The 12143-nt window shown below is 49.4% G+C and overlaps 1 protein-coding gene across 4 annotated transcripts in view; it reads right to left on the reverse strand.

Moving 5' to 3' along the window:
• Window positions 1–12143, reverse strand: part of LOC140396095 (protein-methionine sulfoxide oxidase mical3a-like) — a 1213674-nt gene that overhangs the window by 943862 nt on the left and 257669 nt on the right. For all 4 annotated transcript variants that reach the window (XM_072484207.1, XM_072484206.1, XM_072484208.1 and 1 more), the window contains 2 exons: window positions 5397–5552; window positions 1294–1394 (listed from right to left, as the gene is read on the reverse strand). In XM_072484207.1, the coding sequence (XP_072340308.1) occupies window positions 1294–1394; window positions 5397–5552 (257 nt within the window). The remainder of the gene's footprint in view (window positions 1–1293; window positions 1395–5396; window positions 5553–12143) is intronic.

The following is a 12143-nucleotide window of genomic DNA, read 5'->3' on the forward strand; positions in this document are numbered from 1 at the left end:
GTACTCTGTCCAAGAGCTGGTGCAGACTCGATGAGCTGAATGGTCTTCTTCTGCACTGTAGATTCTATGATTCTATAAATATTTCCCACTTTCTCTGCCCTATAGCTTTGACAAAGGGTCATCTGGACTCGAAACGTGAGCTCTTTTCTCTCCCCACAGATGCTGCCAGACCTGCTGAGATTTTCCAGCATTTTCTCTTTGGTTTCAGATTCCAGCATCCGCAGTAATTTGCTTTTATTAAGGGGATGATATCAAATCTCCACCAACTGCCGGCAATGTTTGCCTCCCTCCACTTTTTGACCGAGGGACTATTTAAATGGGAGAATGCACGTATGTCGAATGATAAATGAGTGCAAATGTCCCTCGGAAGCTTAAATAATCTGACATGGAATAAATGGTTGCTACGGAGGTTTCTTCCTGAACAGCATATATGAGTAATAACTTTGATGTATGTATAAGTAGTAGTTTCAGGAATCCAACACCCACAGGCTTATTGGAGAGAGAAGCAGCTGGATCTTTACGGAAAGAATTAGCAACAGCTTCCTGGAGAGTTTGCAGGTTCTGGACTTTGGCTGTACAGTCTGTAATGGTTCTCCTGTAAATAGATTCATCCAGGCTCTATCCAGGTTCAGAAACGCATTCTTTCCGGAGAGGCTTTAGCTAGATCTTTTACTTGCTATAATCAAATCTGAAACCTCCTTAGGTTTCTGAACCATTTTAGTGGGTTAAGATCCAATCACCAACTGTTACCAGGCAAAGGAAAGCCTTTTGGGCCAATTCATTCAGCCACAAGCCAAATCAATCAAACCGAGTCACAGCCCATCTCTTCTCACTGAAGCCGGCCAGTCTACAACTCCAGTTCAAACCAGCACAAATGTCCGAATTCTTCTGCTTGAATTAAAGGTACAGGCTGCTTGTATTAAAGCCACTGTCCATTAATCATCCATGGATCAAAAATGTAACGACAAAAATAAAAGAAAGGCGAAACATGGGAATAAACAGGGAACAAATAGGAAAGATCCTTGGACTTAAACCAGCCACATTAAACATTTACCCATCATGGTGATGTGTCCCCATTGCTCATGGGAAACACGTCTGTGGAATTTTTGTTTTTCACTGCTTTTGGCAATCTCTCGCTCAGTTTTCAGGCTCGGGGACTTTGCAGTTTTTGCTTCAGGTAGATATTTTGAACATGTTTACAGTCGGTACTTCCCAGAGGGTGACTACAAATGTCAAAATGTAGACAAGGAAAGAGCCCACGGTCTATGAGGAGACTGTGTTTGGCTTACCTACCTGTAGAATGACTCCCTTCTCCAGAAGGCTCTGCTTCTTGGCAGTCATGACAAAGTAGTGCGTGTCATCCTTGTAGTAAACAATGTTTTCTAAATCTACACCTGTGAGAAAATAACAGCAGCAAATTAAACACGGTGCAAGCAGGGCTGATCAAACTGTACAAACTTAACCAAAAACCAGCTCCTAGGTCACTCAAACATCCAATCAGTCATCTACAAGGCACATTACTCCATTCATGCCTTCAAAGGGCAGCACGGTGCCACAGTGCGTAGCACTGCTGCTTCACAGCGCCAGAGACCCAGGTTCAATTGCAGCCTTGGGTGACTGTCTGTGTGGTGTTTGTACGTTCCGCCGGCCCTGACGCAACATGGCGCAGGACTGCAGGGGCCGGCGCGTAGCCAATGGGCCCCCAGCCAGAGGCCAGCCCGCCGATTGGTGGGCCCCAATCGCGGGCCAGGCCACATCGGAGGCCCTCCCCCGGGGTCGAACTCCCCTCCCCCCCCACACACAGGCCACCCCCCCGACGCTTCCACGTCGAATTCCTGCCGGCTGAGAGCAGGTGTGGACAGCACCGGCGGGAATTGACGTTTTCACGACGGCCGCTCGGCCCATCTTGGGCCGAGAATCGGCGGGCCAGCAGCATAGAGCAGCCCGAGACCGGCGCCACGCCAACGCCAATGGCGCAGCGGAGAATCGTGTGCCGGCATCGGGGCGGCGTGGCGCAATTCGTGCCGGACGTGGGGATTCTCCAGATTCTGAGAGAATCCCGCCCCATATGTTTGAACCTTTTGACTTCATCTGACAGAACAGAAACCCCTGCTCCTGTGTCTAGTTTTGCTCTGTGGGGTTCCCAACCACTTTGAATTTAATAGTTTTTGAAAATTAATTCATGGAACGTGAGCGTCGCTGGTTGGGCCAGCATTTATTACCCATTCCTAATTGCCCTGGAACTGAGATTCGGACACAGCCACATTGCTGGGGGTCTAGAATCACATGTAGGCCAAACCAGGTAAGAATGGCAGATTTCCTTCCAAATCACAGAATCCCTACAGTGCAGAAGGAGGCCTTTCAGCCCATCGAGTCTGTACCGACCCTCTGAAAGAGCACCCTACCCAAGCCCACTTCCTCACCCTATAGAGTGGTCAAGAAGGCATACAGCAGGCACTGGAGGGGTTTTGGAGGGGTCTTGCGAGGACTATGTCCAAGGTGGTGAAAGTCCAGGTCAAGCCGAGTTGGGGGTTGGCACTATTTGGGGTAACGGACGAGCCGGGAGTGCAGGAGGCGAAAGAGGCCGGTATCCTGGCCTTTGCGTCCCTGGTAGCCCGGCGGAGGATCTTGTTATTATGGAAGGACGCGAAGCCCCCCAGTGTGGAAGCCTGGATAAATGACATGGCAGAGTTCATTAAGCTGGAGACGATAAAGTTTGCCTTACGAGGGTCTGTGCAGGGGTTCTCCAGGCGGTAGCAACCGTTCCTAGACTATCTCGCGGAGCGTTAGAGGAGGTCAGCAGCAGCAGCAGCCTGGGGGGGCCCTGCACAGACCCTCAAAAGTGTCTCTTTCGGGTATTTGGGCGGGCGGGTGGGAGTTTCCCCAAGGGTACTCTTGAATGTCATATGGGGGGGGTTAATATATGCGGGAGAAACCCAATGTATAAGTAATTTATTATTTTTGATTGCGGTGTTTGTGTTTTTTCTTCTTTTTGTTCTGGGGTATTTTGTTTGTTAAAAAATGTTGTTGGAAAAATTTGAATAAACATATATTTTTTTAAAAGAAGGCAGACAGCATGCTTGCCTTCATCGGACGGGGTATTGAGTACAAGAATCGGCAGGTCATGTTACAGTTGTACAGGACTTTGGTTAGGCCACATTTGGAATACTGCGTGCAGTTCTGGTCGCCACATTACCAGAAGGATGTGGATGCTTTAGAGAGGGTGCAGAGGAGGTTCACCAGGATGTTGCCTGGTATGGAGGGTGCTAGCTATGAAGAAAGGTTGAGTAGATTAGGATTGTTTTTGTTGGAAAGACGGAGGTTGAGGGGGGACCTGATTGAGGTCTACAAAATTATGAGAGGTATGGACAGGGTGGATAGCAATAAGCTTTTTCCAAGAGTGGGGGTGTCAATTACAAGGGGTCACGATTTCAAGGTGAGAGGGGGAAAGTTTAAGGGAGATGTGCGTGGAAGGTTTTTTACACAGTGGGTGCCTGGAACGCTTTGCCAGCGGAGGTGGTAGAGGCGGGCACGATAGCGTCATTTAAGATGCATCTAGACAGATATATGAACGGGCGGGGAACAGAGGGAAGTAGATCCTTGGAAAATAGGTGACAGGTTTAGATAAAGGATCTGGATCGGCGCAGACTGGGAGGGCCGAAGGGCCTGTTCCTGTGCTGTAATTTTCTTTGTTCTTTGTTCTATCCCAATAACCCCTGAACCTAACCTACACATTCCCGAACACTAATTTAGCATGGTAATCCACCTAACCCACACATCTTTGGACTGTAGGAGGAAACCGGAGCACCAGAGGAACCCCACGCAGACACGGGGAGAACGTGCAGACTCCGCACAGGCAGCGACCCAAGCTGGCGCTGTGGGACAGCAGTACCAACCACTGTGCCACCATCCCTAAAGGACATTAGTGAACCAGGTGGGTTTTTAGGACACTCAACAATGTTTTAATGGTCATCATTAAACTTATAATTCCAGATATTTTACTAAATTCTAATGTCTCCGTCTGCTGTGGTGGGTTTCGAACCCGAGTCCCCAGAGCATAACCCTGGGCCTCGGGATTGTAAGTATTTGCACCTTTTGGACCTCTGCACGAGGTCGGAGATTCTCCTCATTCTAAATCTATCATGTGACCTGACATCCTTTTTACATCAGCATCGTGTAGACTCCTCACATTAACCCTTTCCTCAACACGGTGATGCCAACAGGCTGCGTCATCGAGGAATCAAATCCCATGGATGTAGAAGATTAAAGGTTGATCCTGTAGTGATGTCTGTGTGCATGTACAGAAGGGGTTAATGTGTAATCAGTAGCACCAGATGATCACCAGAGGGCCGGGCAGAGGTAGAAAAGCAACCGCATTGTGTGTGTGTCTCTCTCTCTACCGTGGCAGCACGGTAGCCTTGTGGATAGCACAATTGCTTCACAGCTCCAGGATCCCAGGTTCGATTCCGGCTTGGGTCACTGTCTGTGCGGAGTCTGCACATCCTCCCCGTGTGTGCGTGGGTTTCCTCCGGGTGCTCCGGTTTCCTCCCACAGTCCAAAGATGTGCAGGTTAGGTGGATTGGCCGTGATAAATTGCCCTTAGTGTCCAAAATTGCCCTTAGTGTTGGGTGGGGTTACTGGGTTATGGGGATAGGGTGGAGGTGTTGACCTTGGGTAGGGTGCTCTTTCCAAGAGCCGGTGCAGACTCGATGGGCCGAATGGCCTCCTTCTGCACTGTAAATTCTATGATAATCTTTCGGGTGTACTGTGACCAGAATAGGAGTATAAGATTAGCTCAGATGGTTTGTGTAGTTAAGCATAGTTACTGTAGTTAGATCTTGTTGACCTTAACATTAGTATCAATGTTAAAGTAAAGAACTCACGCAATTTTGTTGTAGTTACTCAATAAACCTTTTGTTACTACTGGACGAATTTGAGTGCTCATCGAGATTCAGAAAACCTCATCAGCAACCAAGGTTTGAGTAACACATATTAAACTCAGTGGTATAGCAAAACATACAAAGAAGTGTATTGAAAGATGATACAGGAGTGTAATAAAAGAGATCCAATTCAAACGTTCAAAATGATTCTACGAGTTTCCAGGGTGTAGGTCGAGGGAATTATTTTCTCTGGTGGAGCGAGTTCAGACCAAGGCAATTGCTCTCCTCCAGGGTATTTAGGGATGTGTGATAAACACTGGTGCAGACCGCGAAGCCCACGGCCCTCGAATGAATCAAAACACATAACGTTTAAAATTCAAGCCAAGCGGCGAGGGACGATTTCAGGAAACGCTTCTTCACAAAAAGGGGATGGAAATCTGGTATTTCTGTCCCAGGAGACTGTGAATGCCGGAGGGGTACTGGAGCCTTGAGCATTAGGATCCATCGAATACAAACCTGTGGCTTCCTTTAGGTCCTGGAAGAATTTCTGGTTGAAGATGAAGGCGACGCCGCTGATCTCCTGGGCCTGGGCCTCCTCCCGCGAGTGCCGGTTAATGAAGTTGGCAGTGATGGCAATCGCCAGTTTCCCTCGGAACTCCTTCCTCCTAAATCCTTAAACAGAAAGACAGAGTCAGTCAGGAGCTGAGCTATGGGCTGGACTTAACCGTAACGCACCAACTGGCAGCACGATGGACACGACGACAACGCATTAGAAAGCAGCAATCGACAAACAGATGAGAGCAAGATACAGTAACATACCACGTGGGATTAGGCCAAGGGCAGGTACAAGAGGAGATGGGGGTGTTGTGGATTTGTCATCCAGAAAGCCAGGTTAACGCTCTGGAGACAAGGGTTCAAATCCCACCTTGGCAGCAGGTGGCATTTAAATTCAATGAATAAATCAGGAATTACCAACTAGTAAAAGGCAGGGACTATAGAGTCTGAGGGAGGGGGTAGGAGTGACAGAGTCTGAGGGAGGGGGTAGAAGGGGCAGAGAGTACAGAGTCTGAGGGAGGGGGGTAGGAGTGAGGGGCAGAGAGTACAGGGTCTGAGGGAGGGGGTAGGAGTGACAGAGAGTACAGACTCTGAGGGAGGGGGTAGAAGGGGCAGAGAGTACAGCGTCTGAGGGAGGGGGGTAGGAGTGACCGAGAGCACAAAGTCTGAGGGAGGGGTAGGAGTGAGGGGCAGAGAGTACAGGGTCTGAGGGAGGGGGTAGGAGTGACAGAGAGTACAGACTCTGAGGGAGGGGGTAGAAGGGGCAGAGAGTACAGAGTCTGAGGGAGGGACAGGAGTGACAGACAGTACAGAGTCTGAGGGAGGGATAGGAGTGACAGAGAGTACAGAGTCTGAGGGAGGGACAGGAGTGACAGACAGTACAGAGTCTGAGGGAGGGATAGGAGTGACAGAGAGTACAGAGTCTGAGGGAGGGGGTAGGAGTGACAGAGAGTACAGAGTCTGAGGGAGGGATAGGAGTGACAGACAGTACAGAGTCTAAGGGAGGGATAGGAGTGACAGAGAGTACAGAGTCTGAGGGAGGGGGAAGGAGTGAGGGGCCAAGAGTACAGAGTCTGAGGGAGGGGGTAGGAGTGACAGAGAGTACAGAGTCTGAGGGAGGGGTAGGACTGAGGGGCAGAGAGCACAGAGTCTGAGGGAGGGGTAGGAGTGTTCCAGAATAGATCCAGCAGAGGGCAGTAGAGAGGAGCTGCAGATTGGCTGTTTTGGGGGAAATTTCAATACGTCCGTGTGCTCACCCTAACTTGAAGATGGTTTGTGGAGGAGCTGTTGCAAGTGACTCTTGAACACGAAACACTTCTTCAGTGTTTTCCTCCCTACCCCCTCCTCTAACCAAAAAAAAACAACCGCTGTAAAGATCAAGAGGAAGGCTCGAGGGCAGGAAGAGATGGGGGTGTTGTGGATTTGTCATCCAGAAACCCAGGTTAACGCTCTGGAGACAAGTGTTCAAATCCCACCTTGGCAGCAGGTGGCATTTAAATTCAATGAATAAATCAGGAATTACCAACTAGTAAAAGGCAGGGACTATAGAGTCTGAGGGAGGGGGTAGGAGTGACAGAGAGTACAGAGTCTGAGGGAGGGGGTAGAAGGGGCAGAGAGTACAGAGTCTGAGGGAGGGGGGTAGGAGTGACAGAGAGCACAAAGTCTGAGGGAGGGGTAGGAGTGAGGGGCAGAGAGTACAGGGTCTGAGGGAGGGGGTAGGAGTGATAGAGAGTACAGAATCTGAGGGAGGGGGTAGAAGGGGCAGAGAGTACAGAGTCTGAGGGAGGGACAGGAGTGACAGACAGTACAGAGTCTGAGGGAGGGGGTAGGAGTGACAGAGAGTACAGAGTCTGAGGGAGGGATAGGAGTGACAGACAGTACAGAGTCTAAGGGAGGGATAGGAGTGACAGAGAGTACAGAGTCTGAGGGAGGGGGAAGGAGTGACAGAGAGTACAGAGTCTGAGGGAGGGGTAGGACTGAGGGGCAGAGAGCACAGAGTCTGAGGGAGGGGAAGGAGTGTTCCAGAGTAGATCCAGCAGAGGGCAGTAGAGAGGAGCTGCAGATTGGCTGTTTTGGGGGAAATTTGTATACGTCCGTGTGCTCACCCTAACTTGAAGGTGGCTTGTGGAGGAGCTGTTGCAAGTGACTCTTAAACACGAAACACTTCTTCAGTGTTTTCCTCCCTACCCCCTCCTCTAACCAAAAAAAAACAACCGCTGTAAAGATCAAGAGGAAGGCTCGAGGGCAGGTAGAAGTAGAAATAAGTTGAACCATGACGTCACAGCCTGCAGGTAAGGGATTGGCTGGTGACTGGTAAGTAGTTTTTCTTTCATTTTCCCTCAGGTGTTATCGTGCGGGGCGCAGAGGTTGCTGAGTGAGTGCTTCCTGAGAAGGGGAGTGAATAACAGGTAAGCTCTTTTTTTCTTTTTTTATCCAGAGGGGATGGCAGGGAAGGTAGTGCAATGTTCCTCCTGCAGGATGTTTGAGGTGAGGGACGCCGTCAGTGTCCCTGCTGATTTCATCTGTGGGAAGTGCACCCAGCTCCAGCTCCTCAGAAACCGCGTTAGGGAGCTGGAACTGGATGAACTTCGGATCATTTGGGAGGCAGAGGTGGTTATAGATAGAAGCTTCAGGGATGTAGTTACTCCGAAGAATAAAGATAGATGGGTGACGGTGAGAGGGGCTGGGAGGAAGCAGTCAGTACAGGGATCCCCTGTGGTCGTTCCCCTTAGTAACAAGTATACCGCTTTGGATACTGTTGGGGGGGGGGGTGACATACCAGGGGTAAGCCATGGGGTACAGGTCTCTGACACAGAGTCTGTCCCTGTTGCTCAGAAGGGAAGGGGGGAGAGGAGTAGAGCATTAGTCATTGGAGACTCCATAGTTAGGGGGATAGATAGGAGATTCTGTAGGAACGAGAGAGACTCGTGGTTGGTGTGTTGCCTCCCAGGTGCCAGGGTGCGTGATGTCTCGGATCGTGTTTTTGGGATCCTTAAGGGGGAGCAGCCCCAAGTCGTGGTTCACATAGGTACCAACGACATAGGTAGGAAAAGGGATAGGGATGTAAGGCAGGAATTCAGGGAGCAAGGGTGCAAACTTAGATCTAGGACAAACAGAGTTATTGTCTCTGGGTTGTTACCCGTGCCACCTGATAGCGAGACGAGGAATAGGGAGAGAGCAGTTGAACACGTAGCTACAGGGATGGTGCAGGAGGGAGGGTTTCAGATTCCTGGATAATTGGGGCTCATTCTGGGGTCGGTGGGACCTCTACAAACGGGATGGTCTACACCTGGACCAGAGGGATACCAATATCCTGGGGGGAAAGTTTGCTAATGCTCTTCGGGAGGGTTTAAACTAGTTCAGCAGGGGCTTGGGAACCTGAATTGTAGCTCCAGTATACAGGAGGTTGAGAGTAGTGAGGTCATGAGTAAGGTTTCAAAGTTGCAGGAGTGTACCGGCAGGCAGGAAGGTGGTTTAAAGTGTGTCTTCTTCAATGCCAGGAGCATCCGGAATAAGGTGGGTGAACTTGCGGCATGGGTTGGTACCTGGGACTTTTCGGAGACATGGATAGTGCAGGGACAGGAATGGTTGTTGCAGGTGCCGGGGTTTAGATATTTCAGTAAGCTCAGGGAAGGTGGTAAAAGAGGGGGAGGGGTGGCATTGTTAGTCAAGGACAGTATTACGGTGGCAGAAAGGACATTTGATGAGGACTCGTCTACTGAGATAATATGGGCTGAGGTTAGAAACAGGAAAGGAGAGGTCACCCTGTTAGGCCTCTATAGGCCTCCAAAAAGTTCCAGAGATGTAGAGGAAAGGGTTGCAAAGATGATTCTGGATAGGAGCGAAAGCAACAGGGTAGTTGTTATGGGGGACTTTAACTTTCCAAATATTGACTGGAAACGCTAAAGTTCGAGGACTTTAGATGGGTCCGTTTTTGTCCAATGTGTGCAGGAGGGTTTCCTGACACAGTATGTAGATAGGCCAACGAGAGGCAAGGCCATATTGGATTTGGTACTGGGTAATGAACCAGTACAGGTGTTAGATTTGGAGGTAGGTGAGCACTTTGGTGATAGTGACCACAATTCGATTACGTTTACTTTAGTAATGGAAAGGGATAGGTATATACCGCAGGGCAAGAGTTATATCTGGGGGAAAGGCAATTATGATGCGATGAGGCAAGACTTAGGATGCATCGGATGGAGAGGAAAACTGCAGGGGGTGGGCACAATGGAAAGGTGGAGCTTGTTCAAGGAACAGCTACTGCATGTCCTTGATAAGTATGTACCTGCCAGGCAAGGAGTAAGTGGTCGAGCAAGGGAACCGTGGTTTACTAAAGCAGTCGAAGCACTTGTCAAGAGGAAGAAGGAGGCTTATGTAAATATGAGACATGCAGGTTCAGTTAGGGTGCTCGAGAGTTACAAGTTAGCTAGGAAGGACCTAAAGAGAGAGCTAAGAAGAGCCAGGAGGGGACATGAGAAGTCTTTGGCAGGTAGGATCAAGGATAACCCTAAAGCTTTCTATAGATATGTCAGGAATAAACAAATGACTGGGGTAAGAGTCGGGCCAATCAAGGACAGTAGTGGGAAGTTGTGCTTGGAGTCCGAGGAGATAGGAGAGATGCTAAATGAATATTTTTCATCAGTATTCACACAGGAAAAAGACAATGTTGTCGATGAGAATACTGAGATTCAGGCTACTAGACTAGAAAGGCTTGGGGTTCATAAGGAGGAGGTGTTAGCAATTCTGGAAAGTGTGAAAATAGATAAGTCCCCTGGACGGATGGGATTTATCCTAGGATTCTCTGAGAAGCTAGGGAGGAGATTCCTGAGCCTTTGTTTTGATCTTTAAGTCATCTTTGTCTATAGGAATAGTGCCTGAAGACTGGAGGATACCAAATGTTGTCTCCTTCTTCAAGAAGGGGAGTAGAGACAACCCGGGTAACTATAGACCAGTGAGCCTTACTTCTGTTGTGGGCAAAATATTGGAAAGGTTTATAAGAGATAGGATGTATAATCATCTGGAAAGGAATAATTTGATTAGTGATAGTCAACACGGTTTTGTGAAGGGTAGGTCGTGCCTCACAAACCTTATAGAGTTCTTTGAGAAGGTGACCAAACAGGTGGATGAGGTTATAGCAGTTGATGTGGTGTATATGGATTTCAGTAAAGCGTTTGACAAGGTTCCCCAATACGGAGGCATGGGATTCAGGGTGATTTAGCAGTTTGGATCAGAAATTGGCTTGCTGTAAGAAGACAAAGGGTCGTGGTTGATGAGAAATGTTCAGACTGGAGTCCAGTTACTAGTGGTGAACCACAAGGATCTGTTTTGGGGCCACTGCTGTTTGTCATTTTCATAAATGACCTGGAGGAGGGCGTTGAAGGATGGGTGAGTAAATTTGCAGGTGACACTAAAGTCGGTGGAGTTGTGGACAGTGCGGAAGGATGTTACAAGTTACAGAGGGACATAGATAAGCTGCAGCGCTGGGCTGAGAGGTGGCAAATGGAGTTTAATGCAGAAAAGTGTGAGGTGATTCATTTTGGAAGGAATAACAGGAAGACATAATACTGGGCTAATGGTAAGATTATTGGCAGTGTGGATGAGCAGAGAGATCTCAGTGTCCATGTACATAGATCCCTGAAAGTTGCCACCCAGGTTGAGAGTGTGTTAGCTTTTATTGGTAGAGGGATTGAGTTTCAGAGCCATGAGGTCATGTTGCAAATGTACAAAACTCTGTTGCGGCCGCATTTGGAGTATTGCGTGCAATTCTGGTCGCCGCATTATAGGAAGGATGTGGAAGCATTGGAAAGGGTGCAGAGGAGATTTACCAGAATGTTGCCTGGTATGGAGGGAAGATCTTATGAGGAAAGGCTGATGGACTTGAGGCTGTTTTCATTAGAGAGAAGAAGGTTAAGAGGTGACTTAATTGAGGCATACAAGATGATCAGAGGATTAGATAGGGTGGACAGTGAGTGCCTTTTTCCTCGGATGGTGATGTCTAGCATGAGCGGACATAGCTTTAAATTGAGGGGAGAAAGATATAAGACAGATGACAGAGGTAGGTTCTTTACTCAGAGAGTAGTCAGGGCGTGGAATGCCCTGTCTGCAACAGTAGTGGACTCGCCAACACTAAGGGTATTCAAATGGTCATTGGATAGACATATGGATGATAAGGGAATAGTGTAGATGGACTTTCGAGTGGTTTCACAGGTCGGCGCAACATCGAGGGCCGAAGGGCCTGTACTGCGCTGTAATGTTCTATGTTCTATGACAGAGAGTACAGAGTCTGAGGGAGGGGGTAGGAGTGACAGAGAGTACAGAGATGAGGGAGGGGGTAGGAGTGACAGAGAGCACAGAGTCTGAGGGAGGGGTAGGAATGACAGAGAGTACAGAGTCTGAGGGAGGGGTCGGAGTCAGGGTCACTCTCGTCAGAGGGGGTGGAGGTGGAGTGCAGTGTCCGTGGAGTGGGAGGGAGTGAGGGGCAGTGTCCGTGAAGGGGGAGGGAGATAGGGGTAGTGTCGCGGAGGGGGTGGGAGGGAGGGAGGGGCAGTGTCACAGAGGGGGTGGGAGAGTGGGGCAGTGTCACGGAGGGTTGGGAGGGAGGGGCAGTGTCGCGGAGGGGGTGGGAGGGAGGGGCAGTGTCACGGAGGGTTGGGAGGGAGGGGCAGTGTCGTGGAGGGGTTGGAAGGGAGGGGCAGTGTCACGGAGGGG

The sequence above is a fragment of the Scyliorhinus torazame genome, chromosome 19 (genome assembly GCF_047496885.1).
Source record: "Scyliorhinus torazame isolate Kashiwa2021f chromosome 19, sScyTor2.1, whole genome shotgun sequence".
Classification (NCBI taxonomy): domain Eukaryota; kingdom Metazoa; phylum Chordata; class Chondrichthyes; order Carcharhiniformes; family Scyliorhinidae; genus Scyliorhinus; species Scyliorhinus torazame.